Genomic DNA, 13,387 nt, shown 5'->3' with positions numbered 1-13,387 from the left:
AATGAATTTTTTTTTAACATGAGGCTGATAAACAGATTCATTAACAAGGGTTGTTCTTGTTATCTCACTGGGGAGTGAGATAATGGGGGAACTTTTACTTTCTGATTACACCCATTCTGTTTGCTTTTAAATCATCAAACACAGTACACAAACTGTCTCTCTTACACATAGGTATACAAGGGAGTTGGCCTAAGTAGGTACCATGGGGAAGAAGCAGAGACACGTGCAGGAGAAGGGAGGGGATCTAGTGGGTGGAGGCCAGAGATACTGCTCAACATCCTAAAATGAAGAGGACAGTCCCCCGCAGCAGAGAATGATTCAGCCCAAAAACGTCAGCGGTGCCGGGGTTGAGAAACCCCAGTTTACAGTAACAGACTCTGTTAGTCCTTTAGAGATTCAGAAAATCTATTCCTATCTAGACTTTACAGAAGGAAAGGCAAATACTGATATATAGGTATTAAAACAAAAATTAAAAACTAGAATTACATATGAAAAGATTAAGAAAAGGAAAGCTAAGAACAGTTTTTAGCTTTAAAATAGTTTAGCATCCTCAAAGCAAACTAAAGTAGTTTTTAGTGTATTATTTATGCTAAGCTGACATAACTAAAGAAAACTTTCTCTTGAAGCCTAGTAGAAGTAGCAGTAGAAGTCTACCTCATTAAGTAGGCCAAACAGTAAGCCGGCTAGGTAAGTGAACTTGACTAAATAGTGATAGAAGCCTCATTAACCCACCAGATTTAAACAACTAAAGGGATCAGATGCCTCAGAATGACTAACCTAAATACATAAGGCAAAAACTCAACTAGAGGGCATAAGCTCAGAATACCTCTGTATACCGATAAACTGTCAAAGAGCACATTAAAATTTGGAGGAAAAAAGAAAAAAATGATGAAGCAGTCACCATTCTGTCTTAGGTAAGAGTGAGGTCCTTGGGTTAGACCACTGTTAAAGACCTATTATGTCTCCACAAAAACCGGACAAAGATACCACTCCGAGACTGTATTTTTTTTTTTTTTTTTTTTGCAGTATGCGGGCCTCTCACTGTTGTGGCCTCTCCTGTTGTGGAGCACAGGCTCCTGAGGCACAGGCTCAGTGGCCATGGCTCACGGGCCTAGCTGCTCCACGGCATGTGGGATCTTCCCAGACCGTGGCACGAACCCATGTCCCCTGCATCGGCAGGCGGACTCTCAACGACTGCGCCACCAGGGAAGCCCCGGGACTGTATTTTTAAAAGGGCTCCTCAATAAAAGCCTTTAGTTGTATAGTTCTAATGTTCACAGAGGAGTGGGGAGGAAAGGAGGAAAGAGAAGAGGAAAAATAAATACCTCGATCCTCCGTTTTGCTTTGTCGTAAGCCCGTTCTTCTTTAGTTCGATCATCATCAGAGTCATACTCAGATTCCGAGCTCACTTCTTTACTTGGCTTTTTAACTAATGTTTTCCCCACATCCTTCTCATCTGACACCTTTTCATCTTCTTCATCGCCTTCACTGCCTTCACTGTCTCCTTCTTCTTCCTCTTCTTCTTCACTCTCTTCGTCATCCTCCTCCTCCTCCTCTTCCTCCTCTTCCTCTTCAGGGTTTTCTTTTACTTCTATATGCACCGTGTTTCCTACTTTCAGGAAGAGATTTTGAAATAAATGAAAGTTAACAATGAGATTTCTATCAAGATAGAGACCTTAAAGGGAAAATAATACTGAACATGTACTAAATAAGGGAGTAACATTTTTTTGGGGGGGGGCGGGCGGTATGCTGGCCTCTCACTGCTGTGGCCTCTCCCGTTGCGGAGCACAGGCTCCGGACGCGCAGGCTCAGCAGCCATGGCTCACAGGCCCAGCCACTCCGTGGCACGTGGAATCTTCCCGGACTGGGGCACGAACCCGTGTCCCCTGCATCGGCAGGCAGACTCTCAACCACCGCGCCACCAGGGAAGCCCAGGGAGTAACATTTTAATACAGCATTAATTCCAAATTAATGTTTTCATACATCATAAATGCAGTGTTTGTCTACATTGCTACAATGAAGACTGCCATTTAACAGTAAAAACTTAATGCATTAACCATACTTCAGCTAACAAACAAGAAAAACATTACTAAGCTAGGATACAAGAGAGGACAGAAACCCAGGGAGGTGGACACGATGCCTAGTACTTTGTTCCCCCTGGGGTCACTTGCGGATCCTGGAGGAGGCAGCTGAAAAGCTATGCAGCTCTTAGTGGCCCCTCAAAGCTTAGGGGTCCAGGCATTGGGAGTTCAGGCCTACCAAGGATTTCCATGGGGCGAGGGCGATGGACACTGGGCAATACCCTTATTGTGGGGTGAAATCATGAAAAACTGTACTGTAGCAGTAAGGATAAACGAGAAGTAAACAGGGCCTCCCCATTATTGGCATATCACCTCCAGATCCTCTAAATTCCACATGTGGAATAAGACGACTCTATATTGCTAGTTCACTCAGACTCCTGGTAGATGTACATATAAATTCTCTCTGGAGGAAGAAAACACCAACCTTGACATCAAATTATTTCTACAGTTGCAAACAATTGAGGAGAAAATTAATGAACCGGAACACAGATCAGAAGAAATCTACAATGAACCATGGAGACTCAATAGGTAAAAAATACAGAAAAGAGGAAAAGATACAGTGATAGAGTAAGAAGGTCTATCATAGGCTTAACTAATATCCCTGAGAAGAAACAGTGGCTCATAACACTGCAAAACTGATAAAAACATATAGGCAGAATAAATAAAAACAAAACAAACCTAGCCACATCATAATAAAACTGATGAAAACGAAAGACACATGAAAAATTTAGGCTGGTAACCTGACTTTTAAACAGAAACAATAAAAGCCAAGACAAGGGACTAATATCTTCAAAGTATTAATAAAATTACGACTAAGAATTCCTCATTTAGTTTGTCACCTTCAAGAATGAAGATGAGATAAAGATATTTTCAGAAAAGCAAAAATGGAATGTCTCAGTAACAGATGCATACTGAAGGAAATTCTAAAAGGTATTCTTCAGGCTGGAAGAAATGATCCCAAATAAAGGTCAGAGGTGCAGGAAAAAAATGAAGCACAACAAAAGCTAAGAATGTGGGTAAACTTAAATATATACTGACTGCTTTTTTTAAAAAGCGATTATGGGGTTTAAAACAGAGAATTAAAATTAATGAGAACAATGGTATATAAATTGAGAATTGGTTAAATGTTGTTTATGTCTTCTTTGGTCATTACATTGCCTGGAAAGAAGATAATAGTAGACAGTGATAGTTCAAAGATCCATGTCAGGCCCAGTCAGAGGGCTGAGGAGCACTGGTCTGGGTTGGGCAGAGCGAGGGAAGGCAGGGTGCAGCCGTTGTGCGGCGTAGTCCCCCAACCTGCTGCCAGCTCTGTAGCCTGTCAGGCCCCAGCACTGTCTGCTGATCTCGGGCTGGAGCCATGGGGGTGCTTGGGGGAGGTTTAACACTAAGGGTATTCCCTATTGTGGTTTTTAAAGGTCTTCCATTTTCTCAGATTGCTTTCTTTTCATCCCTCCGTGCTGTTCCCGCACCCCTGGCAAGGACCTACCTTTCAAGGTCCCCCTCAAGTGTGCCCCTCTAGAAGTCTTCTACAGCCCCTTCCTCACCCCTCATCCAACACACTTAGGTGTCTCCTTTGGGCCCCACAGAAATGTCTGCACACCACTGTTAGGGCTTCGCTCCTTCAACAACGAAACGTGTTTATTGGCGCCTGCTATTTGCCAGGCACAGTTTTTTAATTTCTGCATTAGTTTCTGTCTCTCATCAGATTTGAGGGCAGGAGCCATCTCGTTATGGAATCCATAGAGGGAGAGGGGACGAGGCAGGCTTTGGAATCAGGCCCAGGCGGCTCCAGATGCAGGTCCACCACTTAAGGACAGCTGCCCGCCCTCTGACAACTCTCCTAACCCCCTCAGCCCCTCTCAGCTTTTGTGAGGATTTAAAAGGCATCTATCAGGAAAGGGGGAGGAATTACACAGAGCAGTTGCCCACCCATCCATTTATTCCTGCACAGATCCTTGTTTGGGGTGTCTAATGTGCAAAGCACTGCCACAGGCATTGCAGGGAACAGAGAAATCAGTCCTCATCTTCTAGTGGGGCTGATGTGAGAGGAGGAGATAAGGACTAGGAGGAGGAATACTGGATGAGAGGATGGAGAGAAAGGGAAAAAAAAAAGATCCACGTGAAAACTCTCCAGAGTAACCACTAAAAGTAAGCAGAAAAGTACAAAACTTCCAAGCTCATGAAAGGAGAAAAAATTCAAATAATTTCTAACCAAAAGATGGTTAGAAAGGAGAGAAAAAGAAACAGAACAAGAAGAACTTAATAAGATGATAAATATAAAATCAATATACTTTATTAACTCTATCAAATGTTAGATGTAATGGGCTAAGTACTCTAGGTAAAATATAAAAATTGACAAACTGGATTTAAAACCTCAACTATATGCTGTTTAAGGATATAGAAAGTGTAATAAAGACAGAAGAAGATCATGTAAATTAAAGCTGGTATAGCTATTAATATCAGATAAAGTAGACTTTAAGGCATCACTAGACATAAAATGACAAAACAGTTATTTCATCAGAAAGATATAAGATTACATTCATCTAATAATATAGCACCAAAATATATAAAGCAAAAATTAATATAACTCATGGAGAAACAGACAACCTACAAGCACGATGGGAGATTTGAACACACAACTCTCAGTGAGAGAGAGAAAAAGCACACCAGAAAAAAAACTCAGAACAGAACATAAGAGGTGAACAAAATGATCAGCAAACTTAACTAAATATAGGTAACAAGTCACCCAACTAATGCAGAATATAAACTCTTTCCAATCACATATGAAACATTCATAATAATTTACAGCCCAACAAATGGTTGGTTAAGTCGACGTATTTCAAAGGACAGAACCATGTATTTTTCTGATCACAATGAAGTAACAAAGATACGTAAAGTCCTCACTTTCATAAATTAAGAAATATACTTCTGGGCTTCCCTGGTGGCACAGTGGTTCAGAGTCCGCCTGCCGATGCAGGGGACACGGGTTCGTGCCCCGGTCCAGGAAGATCCCACATGCCACGGAGCGGCTAGGCCCATGAGCCATGGCCGCTGAGCCTGTGCGTCCGGAGCCTGTGCTCCGCAACGGGAGAGGCCACAACAGTGAGAGGCCCGCGTACGGCAAAAAAAAAAAATATATATATATATGCTTCTAAATAAATCCCAGGTAAAAGTTAATATATCAAAATAGAAAATTTAAAATTCAACGTATCAGACCTTACAGAATTTGGCTAAAGCCAGGCTTAAAGAAAAATTTGTAGTTTTAAAAAATGACTGAAAAATCAGAGCCAAATATTCATTTCAAAAAGTTAGCAAAACGCCAGCAAATTAAACCCTAAAAAAGACAGGAAGAAATGACAAAAACACTTTTTATTCATAGTGATTAGGAACTAAACAATTCATTTGTATTATCTTTGTATTATATTTTAAGTTCAAGAGGTTTTTTTGGTAGGCTAGCTTTAATAACTTATCCCCATTTATAACATTATCACTCTGAGAAAAAATGTATTCTAAAGCCTAGGCAACTATCTTACAAATGACTTTCTGAAAAACCATTTATTAATAAAATCAGGATCCATATGAGGACTTAGGAACCATGGCAATGGAGAGAGCAAGACTGGTCTCTATCCCCAGGAATGTTCATACAGCTTTCATCATCGGGAGACTATTTCTTTAATATACACACCTCCAATAACCACCGGACTTATCAATGTGTGCTTACGAGCTACTCACCTGTTTCTCTCTCCTCATCACTAGCCATAGCTTCCCAGTCATCCAATCCAGCATCCTCAGTTTCTTCTTCCTCTTCTGTAAATAAGATTTTCATTAAAGACACAGAATATATTTAGACAGATAAGATTGCTTTTAGGAAAAGAAAATTATGTAGAAAACTATCCTGACATAAAGAAATAAATGTTTTAGTTATGCAAAAAGTATGTACACAATTTCATTACCTTTGGAACTAGTTTTCAATATACCTACCATGTTAAATCCTCTACTATTACTAAATGCTTCACAATTTCCTCGTGTTTTGAATACACTATATTAAACTTAACGCAGATTTCATATTTGAGGTAATTAAAATATTAGCAACTCATTGAAATGTTCCTTTAGATCTTGAAAAGGGTAAATGATGGCATTCAGTTCTTGAGGATAAAAGAAATTTCACATATATCTTCTTTTTGATCTTCAACCTATACTTTATACAGAAGAATGTACTGTTTATTTTGCTTTAACCTCTACAAATACATATAAATACAACTTAAATTACATAGTTGGAGGTACAAATCTACACTTCTATTCCAGTTGAAAATAAGAACCGTACATTGTGCTTACAACCCAAAAAATAGCCAGAAAGGTATAATTTTGAATTTATAGACTTTAAACTCTCATTAACAAAAATGACTCTTTTTACTGAAATCTAATCAAGCAAAATTATTCTCAAATGAAAGGAAGATGAGATTGGGACACTGTAGTATTTGTTTCCCTGTCATAATTACTATTTGTCAACAAGTTTGGACACGCCTTCTTGAGGAGGAAATGAGTCAGAAACACATACCCCTAACTCCTCCTAAATTAGCAATTCTTTCTAGTGCTACAAATATCACCTAAAATAGGGAACTGCTGTTAAGTCTATCAATGTGAATTTCTCTAATCTCATCCTGTTAAGCTGAGGTGTGCCCAGGAAAATGATCCTTTTTATATTGAGAATAGGAGGGGAAGAAAAATAGGATCAGTAATACCTTTCACCAGTGTGGGTCAGTCTTAACATTCTCTAAAGCTGCTCCCATTCCTGTCTTTAAACACTGGAGATTCTCTTGATTTTACGAAACATACATTTAGCCAGCCTCTGGCTCTCCTAGCAACAGCTATCTCATGAATTAGAACAATGTTTATCTTAAAGAAAAAAAAAATCCAGAGATTTTCTCCAATCTCAAAACACACACACAAAATGAGTAAGTTGAATCCTCTTACTAATTTAGTAAACAGAAGCTGACCTCTATAAAGATTTTAAAACACCAATTTTTATGACTCTTAATAAAAGTTCTAATTAAAAATGCTTCCAATTTGCTTCCGAAGGATTAAATAAAGAACTTTAGTTTTTCTTGGTACCGCTTAAGAATTCTGACCCATAAATAAAAACATCAGAGAAAATCCAAATACCTCTCTCTATCCTCTCTACAAAACATTTTACCAACACTACTGTAAAGAACAAAAGTGATTCAAGTCTCATCTCTACACTTTTTTCAGTGGAAATGAAATGATTTAGAGAAAAGAAAGAACTATGAAGAAGGCCATCCTGCCAGACATTTGGTTTCCCCAAACTAACGATAACCAAGACAACTTATGACACATCAGTGATATTTAACAGGAATTAATTAGTCAACACTACTGACCTGGTTCAACAGGAGGTGATGTCTCTTCTTTTTCAGGTACTCCTTGTTCCACAACTTCTACAGCAGCACTTAACTCCACTGGTTCACATACTGAAAAAAGGAACAGAAACCAAGTTAACAATACTTTTCAGTGCATAATTTCTGTTAGGATACTCTATTAAGTACTGAATAAAAACCAGTAGTACAACCTAAATTCTTTAGCAAGTTTAGAAAACATTTAAATATCAGCTATGCATGGTTGTTTTTTTAAAGAGGAAACTAGTTTTTCTTTCTGCTCAAGAATAGAATGTAAAATTACAGAAGGTTGAGAAGGAAACAGAAAACATAAGAATGATAGTTGTGCTTTTCAGAGTTAAGAACAGTTATTCATAGCATAGGATCCACATTCTTCAAACAAAAGTACTTTTCCATTAACCTGTCATTTGAATCCGTTGAGAATGATAATAACAAGAAACAAGGTACAGGAAGTAAGTTTCAGTATGCAATTCTGATTTGCTGATTTCTTTTTAAGACTTCTGTCTTGAAGCTTATGGGGGAAAAGGCAAACAAAACTGTTTCTAAATCACAGGCTATTTTGTATGCAAACCTTTATTTTCCAGCTGCTGTGGTGTTTTTTTCTTCTTTTTATCTTCATAAATTGGCCTTTTCTTTGGCAAAGAGTCTTTTGATGGCACTTCAACACCTGAGGGATAAAAATGGAAAATTTCAGGGTTTATACTACTTGCTTGTCACCTAAGAAATACTACTTAAGAAGATAACATTTTATTCACCTCAGAGATACATACCCTAAAATATAAAGGAACGTTCATGGAAAACCCTCTTTTTTAATGTAAGGTATTTTAAATTTTATATACGTTTAAATTCCATCTTTTTGGTGTCCAGTTCTGTGACTTTTGACAAATGCATGTAGTTATGCAACCACCATCATAATGAAGATGCAGAACAGTTCCATCACCCTGTGCTGCTCTGGGAAGTTAAACCCTATTCACATCTTTATGCCCCTGGCAGCTACTGATCTGTTCTCCAACCCAAAACATGTGCTCTTTCCAGAAAGTCACAGAAATAACACTTTACAGTCTGGCTATCACCATAATGGATTTGAGTCATCCTCGTTACTATATGTACCAGTACTTCATTTCTTTTTATTGCCGAACAGCATTCCATTGTATGGATGTACCACAGTTCCCTTATTCGACAGACAGCTGAAGGACATTTGAGTTCTAGTTTTTGAAATTATGAATAAAGCTGTTAGGAACATTTGCATGCAGATTTTTCTGTGAACATTTCTCTGGGGTAAATACTGTGGAGTGGGAATGATGGGACATTAAGATAAATATGTACAGTTGACTCTTGAACAACATGGGGGTCAGGGCTGCCAACTCTCCGCGCAGCTGAAAATCTGCATATACCTTATAGTCAGCCCTCCGTATCCATGATTCCTCCATATTCATGGTTCTGCATCCTCAGATTCAACCAATCACAAATTGTGTAGTTACTGTAGTATTTATTATTGGGAAAAAAATCCACCTATTAAGAAAACCCACACAGTTCAAACCCGTGTTGTTCAAGGGTCAACTGTATTTAAATTTGTAAGAAACTGCCAACTGTTTTCTAAAGTGGCTTTACAATTCTGCATTCCCACCAGTAATACATGAGAGTTCCAACTGCTCTTACCAGCATTTGGTAAAGACAGATGTTGGGTTCTTTTAAATTTACATATTCTAATAAATGTGTAGTGATATCTCACAGTGGTCTTAATTTGAATTTCCCTAATGATGTCGAGCAGTCTTTCCATGTGCTTATACTAAATAGTTTCTTGGTGAAGTGTCTCTTCAAACTTTTGCCCATTTTTAAATAGGATTGTTTTTCTCATTGTTGAGTTTCAAGTTATCTTTATATATATTTTTATGCACACACACATACACATAGTTATCACGTATGACTTTCAGGTATTTTCTTTGAATTCTCTCAATGGTGTCTTTTGCACAGCAAAAGTTTTTAACTGGACTTCAATTTCATAATTTTTTCCTTTTATGGATTATGCTTTTGAAGTTGTAACTAAGCACTCCCTGCCTAACACAAACTCACAAAGATCTTCCCCTATGTTTTCCTCTAAAATTTTTGTGTGTGTGGTACGCGGGCCTCTCACTGTTGTGGCCTCTCCCGTTGCAGAGCACAGGCTCCGGACGCGCAGGCTCAGCGGCCACGGCTCACGGGCCCAACCGCTCCGTGGCATGTGGGATCCTCCCGAACCAGGGCACGAACCCGTGTACCCTGCATCGGCAGGCGGACTCTCAACCACTGCGCCACCAGGGAAGCCCTAAAAGTTTTTAAGTTGTATATTTTATATGTAGATCTACAATCCATTTTGAGTTAAATTTTATATAACGATTGAGATTTAGGACTAAGTTTTTTTGTTTTGAGGTTTTTTTTTTACACAATGTCTAACTGTTCCACTATCACTTGTTGTAAACATCATATTTTATCTACTGAATTGTCTTTTCTTATGACAGAAAAAAAAAAACCCTGACCATACGTAGACTCTATCTGTTCTACTGATCTATTTGTCTATCCTTTTGCCAGTATCACACTGTAGTGATTACTGTTTTTACAGTTAGTCTTGAAATCAGATAGTGAGTCCTCCAAGGCTTGTTCTTTTTCAAAAATACTTTGGCCATTCTAACTCCTTTATCTTTTCATACACATTTTAGGAATAGCTTATAGATATCCACAAAATATTCTGCTGCAATTTTGATTGAGATTGCACTGAATCTACAAATCAGTTTAGGAGAACTGATACCTTAACAACATCAAATCTTCCAATCCATGAATGCAACATCTCTCCATTTACACAGGTCTTTGATTATTTTCGTCAGTGTTTTATAGTTTTCAGCATATAGATTCCACAAATACTAAGTGTTTCAATGACTTTTATGGGGGGGGTACTGTAAATGGTACCATTAATTTTTTATTTTTACTGTTAATTGCAAGCATATAGAAATACAGTTGATATTTGCATACTGGTCTTATCTATAATCTTGTTAACCTCACTATTAGCTGTAGGATTTTGTGGGGGGTAGATTCCATGGGATTTTCTATGTAGACAACTGTCATCTGTGAATAGATAGACTTACTTCTTCCTTCCAGTCTGCACGCCTTTATTTCTCTTTTTGCCTAGTTGCCTGAGTTAGGACATTCCAGTGCAATGTGCAATGATTGTGATGAGAGTGGATATCTTTGCCTAAATCACAATATTAGTGTTTATTAGTATTCAGTCATTCACCAGTAACTGAAAATTGTATGTTTTCTGTAAATGTCTTATGTCAGGGAAGGAAGTTCCCTTCTATTCTCAGTTTGTGAATTTTTATTATACGTGAATGGTGAATTTTGTCAAATCATTCTTCTCCATCTATTGAGATGATCATGTAGATTTTCTTCTTTAGTCTATTAATATGGTGAACTATTTATTTATTTTTAAATACTGAACCAACCCTGCATCCCCAGGATAAAACCCACTTGGTCATGATAGATTAACCCTAAATATAAATATACGCACATAAGCATAAATATTTATATAGTTGACCCTTGAATAACACAGGTCTGAACTACACAAATACTTATACTCAGATTTTTTTCACTAAATATGTATTATATTATAGTACTAGAAGATCCACTGCTGGTTCAATATGTGGATGTGGAACTGTGGATACAGAGGGCCAATTAGAAAATTATACACAGGTTTGTGCCTGCATGGAGAGTTGCCCCTAACCCCTAGCTTGTACAAGGGTCAATTGTACTGTTGGAATCAAACTGCTAATATTTTGTGGAAAAATTCTGCGTCTTTGTTCATGAAGGATATTGGTCTGCAGTTTTCCTTTCTCGTAATGTCTTTGTCTCACTATGATATAAGGGCGTGCTGTCCTCATAAAATGAGTTGGGTAGTTCTGGAAGATAATGTTCATAACTAGCAGTATTTCTTCCCTAAATATTTGTTAGAATTCCCAAGTGAAATCATAGAGGCCTGGAGTTTTCTTTGTTGGAAATTTTTTTTTAACTTAGATAAAATGTAAGTAGATATAGGAGTATATTTTTTAAATAGGTATAGGACTACCCAGGTTATGTATTTCTTTGCATGTTGGTTGTTTGTGTCTTTTAGGGGAACGTGTACTCGCTGTATGCTTAGTAGTTACAGGCTAAAGGCTATGGAACAGACTGAAAAGGTAACCTGCTACACAATTCAGCGTAATTATCCGAAAATATCTGCAGATACACTAAGAACACATTTTGAGCTCAATGAATAAGTTTTATATTATTCTAGGTAATGAATATGTAAATAATATTTACCTAACAAGGCAGCTTTTAAAGATATGGTGAGACATAGCATGTAGTATCTTTTCAATGAATGCACTTGTGGAGGGCCGTTAATGTCAGGTTAAGAAGTTTGGACACTTTTATTAACAGACAATAAGGAACCCATAAGAGGGCAAAAACTGAGCAACACTATGAAGAATAAGAAAAGAGACTAGGGCCAGAGATGCTACTTGAGAGACCATCTCTTCCAAGCCTGTCCTAAAGATTGACGCCAAGTTCACAATTTTAAATAATTTTCATCTAATCTTGTAAATACAAGTCAAGCTACTCCATAAAACAGCATTTCTGAGATTGGCAAATTACTCCCTACGTGGTCCTATCCCAATTTCTCCATGAGTGCTTCTAGCCTGTCAGATAGCCACAAGTCAAATCTGATATTTGGGTGCTAGTTGTACTCAAATTTGTTCTTTACTTTTGTTTTTTAAAAAGCTATATCCCCAACTGAGAATAAGACTTTCTGAAATCTAAGTACTGTGTTTCTCTACATTTACTGCTCCCAGCTGACCATATAATGCATAACAAAGAGCTGGTCACACAGATCAATTAAATCTCAGTTCTAGGTCCTTGGACAAGCTGTTAAAGTTTTCTGAGTCTCCATTTTTTCATCTATATGATGGGAATGAAGATATTTATGAGGAAATAATGTCAAAGGTAACATCAGGTATATACTAAATACATAATACATGGTAGCTCTTACTTTAATTATAGCATAAGCACCAAAATTACTATAATATAAAAATCTGTGGAACGTAAGGACAGGACATTAAGAGAGGTCCCAAAATATTCTTCTCAAAGGAGCAAAGACACTATTTTAAATCATCTTACCTGTCAAAAACATAACTGATTAAATGCTCAGATTATGGTCTCTAAACTAAAAGGAACCAAGGTTCCCTGGGTAAACAGTTGATTTCAAGGTCTAGAGGAGAAAATGTGCAAGATGAGCCTGGGATATCTCGTGGTGTTAGAAAGCAAGGAAGAGGTCCAAGAATACAGTAGTCAAGTGAAAAAGTCACAGGGACCAACCTGAATGACTTCCTGCTAGCCAAAGATGGTATAATTTGAGTATCAAAAGCATAAATGGGGCTTCCCCGGTGGCGCAGTGGTTGGGAGTCCGCCTGCCAAAGCAGGGGACGTGGGTTCATTACCCGGTCTGGGAGGATCCCGCATGCCACGGAGCGGCTGGGCCCGTGAACTATGGCCGCTGGGCCTGCGTGTCCAGAGCCTGTGCTCTGCGGCGGGAGACACCGCGGCAGTGAGAGGCCCGCGTACCGCAAAAAAAACCAAACCAAAACAAAACAAAACCATAAATGACTTTAGGAGATGAAAACATATCAATTATATAAAACTCCATTAAGATAAAATGATATACATCCAAAGCAAAATTAAATTCTAAATTTAATACTAAACCTCCACTGGTCACCTTTGGAGGTTAAGGGGACATCAATTTATTATTTTGCAAATTAGTAAAGAAAGGGAAAGAATTAAGCATATTCCCTGGTTTTCCTGCATGAACTGTATTTCAGGGAAAGCTTTTCTTTA

The 13,387-nt window shown here is 38.1% G+C and overlaps 1 protein-coding gene across 5 annotated transcripts in view; it reads right to left on the bottom strand.

The window, feature by feature from the left end:
* Positions 1-13,387, bottom strand: part of EIF5B (eukaryotic translation initiation factor 5B) — a 68,897-nt gene that overhangs the window by 28,420 nt on the left and 27,090 nt on the right. For 4 of the 5 annotated variants that reach the window (XM_032652153.1, XM_032652156.1, XM_032652155.1 and 1 more), the window contains 4 exons: positions 8,064-8,159; positions 7,478-7,567; positions 5,814-5,888; positions 1,326-1,612 (listed from right to left, as the gene is read on the bottom strand). In XM_032652153.1, coding sequence (XP_032508044.1) covers positions 1,326-1,612; positions 5,814-5,888; positions 7,478-7,567; positions 8,064-8,159 — 548 coding nt within the window. The remainder of the gene's footprint in view (positions 1-1,325; positions 1,613-5,813; positions 5,889-7,477; positions 7,568-8,063; positions 8,160-13,387) is intronic. The other variant, XM_032652154.1, reaches the window with a different exon arrangement.

Source organism: Phocoena sinus, chromosome 13, assembly GCF_008692025.1.
Source record: "Phocoena sinus isolate mPhoSin1 chromosome 13, mPhoSin1.pri, whole genome shotgun sequence".
NCBI lineage: Eukaryota > Metazoa > Chordata > Mammalia > Artiodactyla > Phocoenidae > Phocoena > Phocoena sinus.
The sequence above is the reverse complement of the archived record's forward strand: the minus strand, read 5'-3'. Positions and strand labels throughout refer to the sequence as shown.